This window comes from Palaemon carinicauda, chromosome 42 (genome assembly GCF_036898095.1).
Source record: "Palaemon carinicauda isolate YSFRI2023 chromosome 42, ASM3689809v2, whole genome shotgun sequence".
Taxonomy (NCBI): Eukaryota; Metazoa; Arthropoda; class Malacostraca; order Decapoda; family Palaemonidae; genus Palaemon; species Palaemon carinicauda.
Genome location: NC_090766.1, coordinates 2,343,135 through 2,358,483, shown reverse-complemented (window position 1 = coordinate 2,358,483; position 15,349 = coordinate 2,343,135). Strand labels below are relative to the sequence as shown.

At 41.7% G+C, this 15,349-nt stretch overlaps 1 protein-coding gene across 1 annotated transcript in view; it reads right to left on the bottom strand.

The window, feature by feature from the left end:
• Positions 1-15,349, bottom strand: part of LOC137632845 (uncharacterized) — a 201,125-nt gene that overhangs the window by 41,516 nt on the left and 144,260 nt on the right. Inside the window, exon 8 of the mRNA XM_068364941.1 lies at positions 9,141-9,241. Coding sequence (XP_068221042.1) covers positions 9,141-9,241 — 101 coding nt within the window. The remainder of the gene's footprint in view (positions 1-9,140; positions 9,242-15,349) is intronic.

Genomic DNA, 15,349 nt, shown 5'->3' with positions numbered 1-15,349 from the left:
TTTTTTTGTCATTGCGACATTAGAATAAAGATAAAAAGTAATAAAAATCTAATATTGTATAGTAATTTGACCACACAACATAGTAAAATTTCAGTGTTTATATATCATTGACATTAAAATCACAAAGATAATGAAAAGCTGTAAAGAGAGGTAAATGAAAAGAAAAATACATAAGGAAATGTGGCTTGGGGGCTGAAATAATATACAGTATACAGTATAATCATATATGTACTGATTTGTCTATATCATCATTATCACGCTTTTATTATAAAAGGCAAAAGTAAATGACATAATATTTATCATCGAAATGTTTTAAAAATTTAAATTCCTTCAATTATACAAAATGAAACTATAAGAAAGCCAACTAAGTTCAGTTCTACTTGCGATACATTTAGAACTGAAATCCTTATGAGGGCAGAAAATACTATATTTTTTTCAAGACACTGTATATAAATTTTTGTTCATCATGAAAATCCTATAGACCTAACCTAAAAGCCTTAGGTAAAACAAGTTCGAGTCAGTAACAAATTAAAAGGGGTTACTGCACTATCATTGTTCAGTGGCCACTTTCCTCTTGGTAAGGGTAGAAGAGACACTTTAGCTATGGTAAGCAGCTCTTCTAGGAGAAGGACACTCCAAAATCAAACCACTGTTCTCTAGTCTTGGGTAGTGCCATAGCCGCTGTACCATGGTCTTCCACTGTCTTGGGTTAGAGTTCTCTTGCTTAAGGGTACACGTGGGCACACTATTCTTTCTATTTCTCTTCCTCTTGTTTTGTTAAAGTTTTTATAGTTTGTATCTATATTTTAATGTTGTTACTGTACTTGAAATATTTGATTTTTCCTTGTTTCTTTTCCTCACTGGGCTATTTTCCCTGTTGGAGCCCCCGGGCTTATAGCATCCTGCTTTTCCAAATAGGGTTGTAGCTTAGCAAACAATAATAATAATAATAATAATAATAATAATAATAAAAATAATAATAATAATAATGGTGGTTGTATATCTGGTAGAGGCGGTCAATTTGTGCAATTGTAAAGCTTGGTACTAAATCTTCATATGAAAGTGGCAGCAATGGTAGTACATTAATATATGTACTGAATAGGCTGATTGATTGATTTCAAATTTTCTGGCATCATGACATCAAAGCTCATTTATGCTGATAGCATTATTAAGAAATAATATAAAGAAAATCATGGCTACCCAATATATAGTACTTGCATCCATTAACATAAAGCAGAAAATAAAATCATTTGTAGAAGACCAGCTTCTGATATGAATCTAAAATTACCACTAGTCATGAAATACATCCTCTTTATGAGTTCAATTAACCCTTTTACCCCCGGGCTCTTTGGAAATTTCCAACCCTTAACCCCCAGGGGGTTATTTTTTTCCCAGCACATTTTGCAGTATAATTTTTTCAAATTGCTCTAACAGCCTTAATTTTTGTCATAGAGAGGTCAGGTTGGTCTCATTCTCTTGGAAAATGCCTGAATTTTTTTCAAAAAATTATCAAAAATATGAAAAAAAAAAATTTTTACAGCATTTTTTTGCAAGGACGTACCAGTATATCCATGGGGGTAAAGGGATGTGTTTTGTGAAACGTACCAGTACGTCCTTTGGGGGTAAAAGGGTTAAATTTGTACCTGCCATTCTCACCATAAGCCTTAGAGATAGACTGACTTCTACTGTACATTCAACAAACAAATGCCTTGGTCAAAGGGACCTCGCTTCGTGATTGCCAGACTGGGGTTCGACTCCCGCTCCAACTCGTTAGTTCCTATAATCGCTGCAACTTCACCATACTTGTGAGCTAAGGAAGGGAGGTTTGGGGAAACTTATAGATCTATCTCCCCGTACGGGGATATTGTCTGTATTATAAGAAGACAATATCTAAAGGGTTTTGACGACCCTTCGGTCCGGAGTCAATTCTTTTTTTCTCATGCTGTCCCCTCATTTCTTTAATCCCTCTATATTTTCTGTCCAATCCCTTATCAAACTTTACTTCTCGCTATCTCTTCCCCTGCCAACTCACCATGGGCCAGCGTGGCAGGGTATGGCCCAAAATCTCCTCAAATGAGTTACAACCACAGACAAAATTCGGCCGTTCCTGTTGGGTCAGCGGATTTAAATCAAGGCCCAACCACACAGTCTGATTTGGGTAGGAACTGAGTGCTGTATAAGCGACTATCCAACCCTAAAACAGTGCTTAATACTGCTACGTACAATATAAGAACCCTCTCTGAAGAGATACACCTGAGTAGCCTGGAAACAGAGATTATGAACATCAATTGGGATATTATCGGAATCTCCGTGATGAGAAGACCAGGTGAGAAAATCCAAATGCTTAAAAGCAGACACTTGCTTTACAACAGTGGCAAGGAAAGCAAGCAAAATGGTCTTGGATTTCTCATAAACAAAAACTTAAAGAGCAACATTGAGAAGTTCACAACCACATCAGACAGAGTTGCTAGTGTTACTCTTAGAATTTCAAAGTGGTGCAGACTAACTATCATACAGGTATATGCTCCCACATCATTGTCATCCCAAGAGGAACTGGATAACTTTTATGATGACCTATACACCTCTCTAAATAACAACAAAGTCCATTACAACATCATAATGGGGGATTTCAATACTAAAATTGGAAAAGGGAATGAGGATTGCGTTGGCAAATTTGGATATGGGGAGAGAAATGAAAGGGGAGATGACTTGATAAATTTTGCTGTAGCACATAACTTCAAGATCATGAACACATTCTTTCAAAAGAGTGAAAACAACAGATGGACATGGCGAAGCCCAAACCATGAAACACGTAATGAAATAGACTACATACTGGTAGACTAACATAATATAGTTAAAAATGTTGATGTCCTGAACCAAGTCAATGTAGGCAGTGATCACAGGATGATAAGATGCAAAGTCCAAATCAACACCAAACAAGAAAGGCAAAAACTATTCTTCTTAAGACCAGAACATATCAAAGTACCTAAAGCTCTCAAATCTACATTTCAGACAGAGTTAAAAAACCACTATGAGATTCTTGAAAATTTAGAAGACCAAAACAGTAATGAAACTGATCTTTAAAACTTGAATAATAACATCATTATCCCCCTGAAAGAAGTAGCAAAGAAGTTCCAGGACACAAAACCCTCTAACAACAGCAAATTCTCGGAAGACACAAAGAACCCCATGAAAAAACGGAGAAATCTCAAGCCCCCATCAACAGTGCGGGAGAAAATTGAAGCAACAGAACCAAACAAAACTATACAGAAAAAGCAACGAGAAGACCTTCGCAATAGAACGACAAAAATAATTGAAGATGTCATCAAACAAGGCAGAGGGTTTAAAACAGCAAAAAGAAAACTTGGCCAAGGGAAGCTGCAATTCACTGGGGTGCTAGAAGAAGACTGATCCGTTACAACCAACCGTGATGGAATAGCTATGCGAGCAAGAGAGTACTATCAAAAGCTTTACCCCTCAGAAAGACCTCGTTACCATCTTCGTGAAAGAGCAAATCAACACTTATCTCATCACTTTCCAGAGATCACAGCAGGCGATGTGCGACTAGCTGTCAAGCAAATGAAGAAGGGGAAAACACCGGGACCAGATAACATCACGTTAGACGTAATAGCAGATGCTGATGAGCCAATCCACGTCAGACTGGCGCGACTATTCAATGAATGTCTGAAGAAGAGCAAAATGCCAGAAGAGTGGAATAAAGCTATCCTCATTCTACTCTACAAAAAAGGCGACCCCAGGGACATGAACAACCAACGGCCAATCAGCCTCCTTAATGTTATTTATAAAATTTTCACCAAAGTTATCACCAACCGAATTGCAGGAAAGCTTGATGAAAATCAGCCAAGGGAACAAGCGGGCTTTAGAAGAGGCTACTCCACAATTGACCATCTACAAACAGTAAACCAAATCATTGAGAAAACAAATGAATATAAGATACCACTAGTAGTAGCACTTGTAGATTACACCAAAGCATTTGACTCGGTTGAAACTGAGGTGGTCATGTCAGCGCTGGAAGAACTGGGAGTTGACTCAGTTTACATTAATGTACTCTGTCACATCTATGACCACGCAACATCATTTATTCTCCTCCACAAGGACTCTGAACCATTCCAACTCAAGAGAGGAGTCAGACAAGGTGACACTAGCTCACCCAAACTGTTTACTGCCTGCCTGGAGAGAGCTTTCCGATAACTCAACTGGCAAGAAAAAGGAATAAAAATAGATGGAGAATATCTAAGTCACCTAAGATTTGCTGATGACATCATTATCATTGCTCACACCAAAGAAGAGCTTCAACATATGCTCACCGAGCTAAATGAAGCAAGCAAATCAATTGGCCTCCACATGAACTTCCAAAAGACCAAAGTCATGAGCAATAAATATACTGAAAATGCAGATGACATACTTGAAATTGAAAACCAACAAATTGAGGAAGTGGACCACTACATCTACCTAGGACAACGAATCTCTCTACATGACACATGTAAAGCGAGCGAAATAAAAAGAAGAATAACCCTCGGTTGGCAAACGTTTGGAAGAGCCAGTACAGTGTTAAAAAATAAGAAGATTCCCATCATCTTAAAAAGGAAAGTCTATGATCAGTGTATCCTCCCCACTGTCAACTATGGGGCCGAAACTTGGAATCTAACAAAAAAGCTTTCCCTTAAATTACGAACAATGCATAGGGCACATGAGAGAATTATGCTAGATCTAACATGGAAGGATAGAAAAACAGCTACATGGATACGTCAAAAAACTAAAGTAATGGATATCCTTGAAACCATTAGCAAGCTCAAATGGAACTGGGTGGGGCACATTGCCAGGATGACAGACAACAGACGGACATCACGAACAACCTTCTGGTTACCCCGAGGATACACAAGAAACCGAGGAAGACAAAAAACCCGCTGGCGAGATGACTTAGACCAACATAAGCAACAGTGGCACAGAATACCTTGGGATAGAAGTCTGTGGAAGAACCTGGGGAAGGCCTACATCCAACAAAGGACTTTTGAAGGCTGAAATGATGATGATGATGATGATGATAGATCTATCTGCTAAATCATCAGTAGCAATTGCCTGGTCCTCCTTGGTCCTAGCTTGGGTGGAGAGGGGGCTTGGGCACTGATCATATGTAATATGGTCGGTCTCTAAGGCATTGTCTTCCTTGATAGGGCAATGTCACTGTCCATTGCCCCTGTCATTCATGAGCGACCTTTAAATGGCTGGCGATTACCAGATATTAAATATTCATAGATATCCTATTTATAATCTGCAGTGTTGTTTCCCATCCTAAGAACAGTACTGTATACTGCTATAACTCCAGAAAAATATTATTTCTTACTTCCATAGCTTTATTTGAGCTTGCAGCGTACCAACACTGCTGACATTCTTTGAAAATTGACTTCCTGATATTGGAGTATGAATCATTACATGGAAGAGCATTATGCTTGAAACAAAATTAAATTTCTGCTTGCTTTGCCAACCTATCTGCTTCCTCATTTCCAAGTACTACACCCACATGTGCTAGATCACAGTGGTTCTTAACCTGCAGGTAGAACATCAATTTGAAAATGAGGGAGATCATCCACCCGTATGAGTCGACTGATTGATTGATTTAAGGGTTGTCTGGCATTGTGACAAGTGATATTAACATTAATATCTATCATAAGTTTTTATTCATAATTCAAGAAATTTAGAAATATCCAAATTAAAATGCCTTAGTGTCATATAGTCATATACTATATCTTTTCCAAGAATCCTGGTAAGGATATACCTACCATCCTCCTCACAAGCCTCAAATGTGTGTCAATTTTCAAGACCCCTGAAACTGAGACTTAATAATATAGAGTAGGTGGGTGTAAAAGGGAGCTAGTGAGGGTTGAAGAGCTAATAAAACCTGGGGTAAAAAGTAAATATCAAGAAAGGTTGAAAATGGCATATGACGAAGTGACAGTAAGAGAAACTGGTAATTTAGAGGAGTGGAAGTTAGTAAAAGAAAATTTTGTTGGGATTGCAAGTGATGTGTGTGGCAAGAAGTTTGTTGGAAGCAGCATGAGGAAGGGCAGTGAATAGTGGAATGAAGGAGTGAAGGTAAAAGTGGAAAAGAAATGAGGGCTTTTGAAGAATGGCTGCAGAGTAATAGTGTAAAGAAGTATGAAAGATATAGAGAAAAATGTGGAAGTAAAGCACAAGGTAAGTGAGGCAAAGAGGGCAGCTAACCTGAGGTGGGGTCAGGGATTGGGTCATTCATATGAAGAGAATAAGATGTTTTGGAAAGAAGTGAAGAGAGTAAGGAAGGCTGGTTCAAGAATTGAAGAGACAGTGAGATGGAAATGGAAGGTTGTTAATAGGAGAGGAGGCAAGGAAAAGGTGGGCGGAATATTTTGAAAGTTTACTGAATGTTGAGGATAATAGGGAGGCAGATATAATTGCTGTTACAGGTGTTGAGGTGCCAGTGATGGGAGATGAGAATGAGAGAGATATTACAAAAGAGGAAGTGAGGAGAGCACTAGATGAAATGAGAGTAGGAAAAGCGTCTGGTATGGATGGTGCGAGAGCTGAGATGTTGAAGGAAGGGGGTGTGACTGTACTTGAATGGTTGGTGAGATAGTTTAATATGTGTTTTGTGTTATCAATGGTACCAGTAGATTGGGTTTGTGCATGTATTGTACCACTATATAAGGGTAAGGGAGATGTGCATGAGTGTTGTAATTCCAGGGGTATTAGTTTGTTGAGTGTAGTTGGAAATGTGTATGGTAGAATAATGATTAATAGGATTAAGGATAAAACAGAGAATGCAATCTTAGAAGTACAGGGTGGTTTTAGAAGTGGTAGGGGTTGTATGAATCAGATATATACAGTTAGGCAGATATGCGAAAAATATTTAGCAAAAGGTAAGGATGTGTATGTTGCATTTATGGATCTGGAGAAAGCGTATGATAGAGTTGATAGGGATGCAATGTGGAATGTGATGAGGTTATATGGAGTAGGTGGAAGGTTGTTGCAAGCAGTGAAAAGTTTCTACAAAGGTAGTAAAGCATGTGTTAGGATAGGAAATGAAGTGAGCGATTGGTTTCCGGTGAGAGTGGGGCTGAGACAGGGATGTGTGATGTCACCATGGTTGTTTAACATGTATGTTGGAGTGGTGAGAGAGGTTAATGCTCGAGTGCTTGGACGAGGATTGAAACTGGTAGACGAGAATGATCATGAATGGGAGGTAAATCAGTTGTTGTTTGCAGATGACACTGTACTGGTTGCAGACGCAGAAGAGAAGCTTGGCCAATTAGTGACAGAATTTGGAAGGGTGTGTGAGAGAAGGAACTTGAGAGTTAATGTGGGTAAGAGTAAGATTATGAGATGTACGAGAAGGGAAGGTGGTGCAAGGTTGAATGCCAGGTTGAATGGAGAGTTACTTGAGGAGGTGGATCAGTTCAAGAACTTGGGGTCTGTTGTTGCAGCAAATGATGGAGTGGAAGCAGATGTACGTCAGCGAGTGAATGAAGGATGCAAAGTGTTGGGGGCAGTTAAGGGAGTAGTAAAAAATAAAGGGTTGGGCATGAATGTAAAGAGAGTTCTGTATGAAAAAGTGATTATTGAATGTGTTTGAAATGAAGTGTCTAAGGAGTATGGCTGGTGTATCTCGAGTAGATAGAGTTAGGAACGAAGTAGTGAGGGTGAGAACGGGTGTAAGAAATGAGTTAGCAACTAGAGTGGATATGAATGTGTTGAGGTGGTTTGGCCATGTTGAGAGAATGGAAAATGGCTGTCTGCTAAAGAAGGTGATGAATGCAAGAGTTGATGGGAGAAGTACAAGAGGAAGGCCAAGGTTTGGGTGGATGGATAGAGTAAAGGAAGCTCTGGATGATAGAAGGATAGATGTGAGAGAGGCAAGAGAGCGTGCTAGAAATAGGAATGAATGGCGAGCGATTGTGATGCAGTTCCGGTAGGCCCTGCTGCTTCCTCCGGTGCCTTGGATGATCGCGAAGGTAGCAGCAGTAGGGGATTCAGCATTATGAAGCTTCATCTGTGGTGGATAACGGGGGAGGGTGGGCTGTGGCACCCAAGCAGTACCAGCCGAACTCGGTTGAGTCCCTTGTCAGGCTGGGAGGAACATAGAGTGGAGAGGTCCCCTTTTTTGTTTCATTTGTTTGATGTCGGCTATCCCCAAAAATTGGGGGAAGTGCCTTGGTATATGTATGTATGTAGTTATACCATTTGCTCTTTCAGCTAACCAAGTAGAATGCATGTCTTTAGATGATGGTTGAGCAGTAATACCAAACAGTTGGAAAGTAAGATTTCACATGGGAAGACTTTGTATATGTAACTAGTGAGGCTGCAGAGGCTGCAGGAATACCATAGAATTCTACGGATAGCTGGATTTTGATGGACATGAGGATGATGGGAAGTTTTCAGGATTCTAAAACTTAACACCAGCTGAAGGGTGAACAGTTCTTGAATTATTTATTGCATCCACAGAATGGGATACCACTCTAGCATAAGTTGAACTATTACCTAAAAGTTTTTTCATGCTGAACCAAAAGTGACCAGTTTATCATTGGCAGCTTCAATTAAGGGAATGTCAACAATTCTATGGTAAAAAAATTATTGGGTAGTTAACTCTAATCCAAGTACAGTAATGGCATCCCTTCCCAATAATATAGGAAGTGAAAAGAGGAAGAGAGGTTGGATAGCTAGGTAGGAAACCAAAGATTAAATATGGAAGTGTTTGAGACACACTGTGAACTCTCTTGCCTGACACTAGGCTTCAATATGGAAAATAATGTTCCATGCTGAAACCAAGCAAATATGCCAAGGCAATTTCTAATTAAGATGGACACCTGGCCAGAGAAGTCAAATCCTGAATTTCTTATTTTTACTATTCTTGTCATAAACCTCGCACTTCAAACACATAGCATATGAGTTTTGTAGAAGATTCATTTAAATAGTTGACAATTCAATTCTTTATAAGAAATTGTCTTTTTATAAAAAAAGGTCCCCTCATCTTAAATCCCTTTATAACACTGCAGAACTTCATGCCATTTATGATAATAGCTTTGATATCAACAACTGATGAGTTACTGTAGTTAAAAGGTACATTAACACAAGTTATAACTTACCTAGACCAAATGATTCCTGTAGCTGCTAAGGCTCCAGACTGGGTTACTGACAACTTTTCTGCTGGTCGTTTCAAATCACCCAGGCCAGCAATAACAAGTCCCTAGAAGTAAATATGATAAATAAATCTTCTCGACAATAAAGATATAAATATTTTAAAGATGAAGAGGACAGCAAGAAGACTTCGGATCATCTTACATATTTATTCTACACCAACGTTTCGGGATTCCATTCCCATCATCAGGGCTACATAAAACATGAAATTATGTTAACATTAGAAATTAATTATACATTTTTGCTTAAAATTGCTTTGGTATAAAAAAAAAATTAAAAAACGGTTAAAAGAATCAAAATATAGAAACGTTATTTTCATTAGTAAAATAAATTTTTGAATATACTTACCCGATAATCATGTAGCTGTCAACTCCGTTGCCCGACAGAATTCTACGGAAGGGATACGCCAGCGATCGCTATACAAGAGGGGGGTGTACTCACAAGCGCCACCTGTGGCCAGGTACTGCAGTACTTCTTGTTGACACCACCTCAATTTTTCCTCGGTCCACTGGTTCTATGGGGAGGAAGGGTTGGTCAATTAAATCATGATTATCGGGTAAGTATATTCAAAAATTTATTTTACTAATGAAAATAACATTTTTCAATATTAATCTTACCCGATAATCATGTAGCTGATTCACACCCAGGGAGGTGGGTGAAAACCAGTGTACAAGTATATCAAGAAGCTAAGTATCCCGTATTTCATATTATCAGTTATTCAAAATAACAATGAAATTATAAGTACCTGGTAAGGAAGTCGACTTGAGCCATTACTCTGCCTTAAATAAGTTCGTCTTCCTTACTGAGCGCAGCGTTCCTCTTAGGAGGCTGAACAACTCTAAGGTGCTGAAGTATCAAGGGCTGCAACCCATACTAAAGGACCTCATCACAACCTTTAACCTCGGCGCTTCTCAAGAAAGAATTGACCACCCGCCAAATCAACAAGGATGTGGAAGGCTTCTTAGCCGACCGTACAACCCATAAAAAGTATTCAAGAGAAAGGTTAAAAGGTTATGGGATTATGGGAATGTAGTGGCTGAGCCCCCGCCTACTACTGCATTCGTTGCTACGAATGGTCCCAGGGTGTAGCAGTACTCGTAAAGAGACTGGACATCTTTGAGATAGAATGATGCGAACACTGATTTGCTTCTCCAATAGGTTGCATCCATAACACTCTGCAGAGAACGGTTCTGTTTGAAGGCCACTGAAGTAGCCACAGCTCCCACTTCATGTGTCCTTACCTTCAGCAAAGCAAGGTCTTCTTCCTTCAGATGAGAATGTGCTTCCCTAATCAGAAGCCTGAATAGTAAGAAACTGAGTTCTTAGACCTTGGAAAAGAAGGTTTCTTGATAGCACACCATAAGGCTTCTGATTGTCCTCGTAAAGGTTAAGACCTTTTTAGATAGTACCTAAGAGCTCTAACTGGGCAAAGTACTCTCTCCAGTTCATTCCCCACCAAGTTGGACAGGCTTGGGATCTCGAACGACTTAGGCCAAGGACGTGAAGGAAGCTCGTTTAGCAAAAACCGAGCTGCAAGGAACATGTAGCCGTTTCAGATGTGAAAACAATGATCCTGCTGAAGGCGTGGATCTCACTTACTCTTTTAGCTGTTGTCAAGCACACGAGGAAAAGAGTTTTTAATGTGAGGTCCTAAAAAGAGGCTGATTGGAGAGGTTCCAATCTTGATGACATAAGGAACCTTAGGACCACGTCTAGATTCCAGCCTGGAGTGGACAACCGACGTTCCTTTGAGGTCTCAAAAGACCTAGGGAGGTCCTGTAGATCTTTGTTGGTGGAAAGATCCAAGCCTCTGTGGCGGAAAACCGCTGCCAACATACTTCTGTAACCCTTGATCGTAGGAGCTGAAAGGGATCTTACTTTCCTTAGATGTAACAGGAAGTCAGCAATCTGGGTTACAGTGGTACTGGTTGAGGAAACTGCATTGGTCTTGTACCAGCTACGGAAGACTTCCCCTTGAGACTGATAGATTCTGAGAGTGGATGTTCTCCTTGCTCTGGCAATCGCTCTGGCTGCCTCCTTCGAAAAGCCCCTAGCTCTTGAGAGTCTTTCGAAAGTCTGAAGGCAGTCAGACGAAGAGCGTGGAGGTTTGGGTGTACCTTCTTTACGTGAGGTTGACGTAGAAGGTTCACTCCTAGAGGAAGAGTCCTGGGAATGTCGACCAGCCATTGCAGTACCTCTATGAACCATTCTCTCGCGGGCCAGAGCGGAGCCAACCAACGTCAGCCGTGTCCCTTTGCGAGAGGAGAACTTCTGAAGTACCCTGTTGACAATCTTGAACGGCGGGAATGCATACAGGTCGAGATGGGACCAATCCAGCAGAAAAGCATCCACGTGAACTGCTGCTGGGTCTGGAATCGGAGAACAATACAACAGGAGTCTCTAGGTTATCGAGGTAGCGAACAGATCTATGGTTGGCTGACCCCACATGGCCCAAAGTCTGCTGCAAACATTCTTGTGAAGGGTCCACTCTGTGGGGATGACCTGACCCTTCCGGCTGAGGCGATCTGCCATGACATTCATACCGCCCTGAATGAACCTCGTTACCAGCGTGAGCTTTCGATCTTTTGACCAGATGAGGAGGTCCCTTGCGATCTAGAACAACTTCCACGAAAGAGTCCCTCCCTGCTTGAAGATGTAAGCCAGGGCTGTGGTGTTGTCAGAGTCCACCTCCACCACCTTGTTAAGCTGGAGGGACTTGAAGTTTATCAAGGCCAGAAGAACCGCCAACAACTCCTTGCAATTGATGTGAAGTGTCCTTTGCTCCTGATTCCATGTTCCCGAGCATTCCTGTCCGTCCAAAGTCGCACCCCAGCTCGTGTCTGATGCGTCCGAGAGGAGACGGCGGTCGGGTTTCTGAACAGCCAAAGGTAGACTTCCTTGAGAAGAAAGCTGTTCTTACACCACGCGAGAGAAGACCTCCTCTCTTCGGAAACAGGAACTGAGACCGTCTCTAGCGTCATGTCCTTTATCCAGTGAGCAGCTAGATGATACTGAAGGGGGGGGAGGTGGAGTCTCCCTAACACGATGAACAGGGCCAGCGATGAAAGTGTCCCTGTTAGACTCATCCACTACCTGACTGAGCATCGGTTCCTTCTCAGCATGCTCTGGATGCATTCTAGGGCTTGGAAGATCCTTGGGGCCGACGGAAAAGCCCGAAAAGCTCGACTCTGAAGATCCATACCCAGGTAGACAATGGTCTGGGATGGGACGAGCTGAGACTCCTCAAAATTGACCAGGAGGCCCAGTTCCTTGGTCAGATCCATAGTCCATCTGAGAATCTCCAGACAGCGACGACTTGTGGGAGCTCTTAAAAGCCAGTCGTCTGACGGAGCCGGACACAAGATCATGGTACTGCTGCACAGTCTGTGAACTGTCAACCATGGGGAAGCGAGGAAGTACAGTGACAACCCGAAGCTGTCTAGACTGTCTGGGTCGTACAGACAACTCCTTATCGGGTTGCTGAGGTTGCCGCACTGCGTCACAACAAGTCACTTCTGCTGGTTGTTGAACGTCTTCCCAGTGACACACTGACTCCGTAAACAAAAAATCCTCTAACAAGGACTAAGCTTGGACTGCATGTCTTGCAACACAGCTCAAGGTCTATGGGAGCAGGTGTGGTAACAGACGGGGTTAGCGACTGAAGTGGAACCATTACCTTCCCTGGAAGCATGTTATGCTTAAATAAAAGTCCATAGGAGGCTACGCAGCTAAAGGCTCCTCTCCAAATGACAGAGTCCTCAAGGGAATATCAGAAGGAGGGAGAAAAGCACTTTCTCATCTACAGGGACCATATCCGAGAAAAGCTAAGTTCTCTCAGTGAGGGTTTCACTGGTGCAAAAGCAGCAGACTAGAAGGCAACGTTATGAAACTGCTTGACAGTCTAGTGAGTTGGCAACAACCAAAGATGTGTGACTGAGAAGCATGCGGTAAGGTATGCAGAGCATGCTGTATGCAGAGCATGCTGTATGCAGAGCATGCTGTATGTAGAGCATGCTGTAAGGTAAGCAGAGCATGTTGCATGGCGTGTAACATTTCTCAGAAATTCCATGACCAGTGCTAGATTGAGCAATATCGCATTACTGTCCATTGAAAGTGCACGTGCCGAGGGAATTGATTTAGACTGTTTTGTTGATGAATTTGATAGCCGGCATGATAATCGTAGAATTAAGCTGCACTAAATATACGTACTATAATCTACTTCACCTCAGGAAAGGGAAACTCGCCCTGTTGGCAACACTGCATTACTTCATGCATGCTTGCATGGGCTCTTAATATCAACATAATATTTACATTACATTCATAACTCATGATTCATTTTTGTTTTGAAGATATTTTTGCCATATTTTGCGATTTTGTTAAAAATATATTGCAAGGAATACATATATATTTTTTTATAAGTAATACGAATAACCTCCATTATCATAATGTTTGTGTAGGCATACATGTATATGATTACAAATGCAAGTTATGAAAGTAATGAGGTGTTATTATTGTCATTTGTTATTTCAAAGTTGAATGGGAAGAGGCTCAAGTTGAGGAGAAAGTGGCAGATGCATGCGTTGAGGTGGCTGACTCATAGCATGAGGTTCCTGCCTCAAGAGTTGCGCTTGCCTCAAGGGTTGAGGTGGCTGCGCAGAGAGAGGCTCTTGACTCACTGAGGTTCTTGAGGTGTGAGCTGCGAGAGTTAAGGTAGCGGCTGCGCAGAACGCAGTTCCTGTCTCACGAGTTGAGGTTCCTGAGGAGCTAGCCTCAAGAGTTGAGGCTCTCGCCTTGAGGAAAGTTGAGGTAGCAGCTGCGAGAGCTGAGGTGGCTGCCTCAAGGATGGTAGAGGTTGTCGTACCTCAAGAGGTTGTTGCCTCGAAGATGGTCTAACTGCAAGAAAATCTTGCCTCAAGGCATAAGACTCCTGCTCCCATTGTTGAGGTTGCCTTAAGGAAGGTTGAGGTTGCTGCACAACGCTGGTAACTGGCAACTCCGAACGCGGTAAGGTAGCTTGAGGAACCTCAACTTCGTACGCCTGGCAGACTGGACTGCGGTGAGGCGGAGCGCTCGCAGGAGGAGGTGTAACCTTCTCAGCCTGAAACTCACGCATTAAGACCGCAAGCTGCGACTGCATGGACTGCAGCAAAGTCATCTTGGGATCAACAGACGATAAGGTCTGTTGAGGCAAAGCCTTAACAGAAGATGAGGTCTGTTGAGGCATCGCCTTACCTCTCTTAGGAGGTGTGCAGTCACCTGATGACTGCGGAGAGTCAGAGCTAACCCAATGACTGCATCCGGGTTGTTGAACTCTAGAGGTCTGGACTTTACGTTTAAGAGGTCTTGAGACCTGAGTCCAGCGTTTTCTCCCCGAAATTTCTTCTGCAGACGAGCAAAATAAGGGCTCAATCGTCTGCGGGTGGGAGTGACGGTCTCTGTAAGACACGCCCGCAACCACCGAGGATACTTCTGTGCGCATATCAAGGCCTGCCGAACCCTTTTGCCCTTCGACATTGCTTCTCCCCTGGGCTTGGGAGCTTGCAAGAGGTCCCGGACTGGGAGGACGACTGGCACGCACAGAAGTACCCTCACGCACAACACTGACACACTTTGCGCTAATCACTTATCAATTTTGATTTTCTGTTTGCACTTATTTCACTGACTCGAAACTTTAAGTGGTTTGTACCTGAAACACGCAATTCTATCCTTCCTTAAAAGTTAGTAATTGCGAAAACAGAATTACAATGTAACAGAAAAATCTAAGATAAATAAATCAGTGGCTGGAAAGAGACTAAACACTAGATCAAATAAACTACGTTTAAAATCTCTCACCGCATAAAGCTTGAGAACAAGAATAAAACTCTAGAAACGTTTACCTTCTTCCCCTAAAGAGACTAGGGAGAAGAGCAAAAACGATAACAACGTTACTCGCTTGAACGAAACGTTTATCCAGCTCTCTCTCCCTCCGTCTCTATCTCTCTCTCTCTCTCTCTCTTGACTTAGAACCTGAGAGAAGAGCCCAATCATATATATCGTTAAAACATATTATTGTTAAAGGAAAAAAACTGAAATATTTTCCAAATAAAAAGTTCCTTTATTAGAATTAAAACCATTAAGCTAAGAAAGAATGAACAAAACGCTAGAAACGGTTACTCTT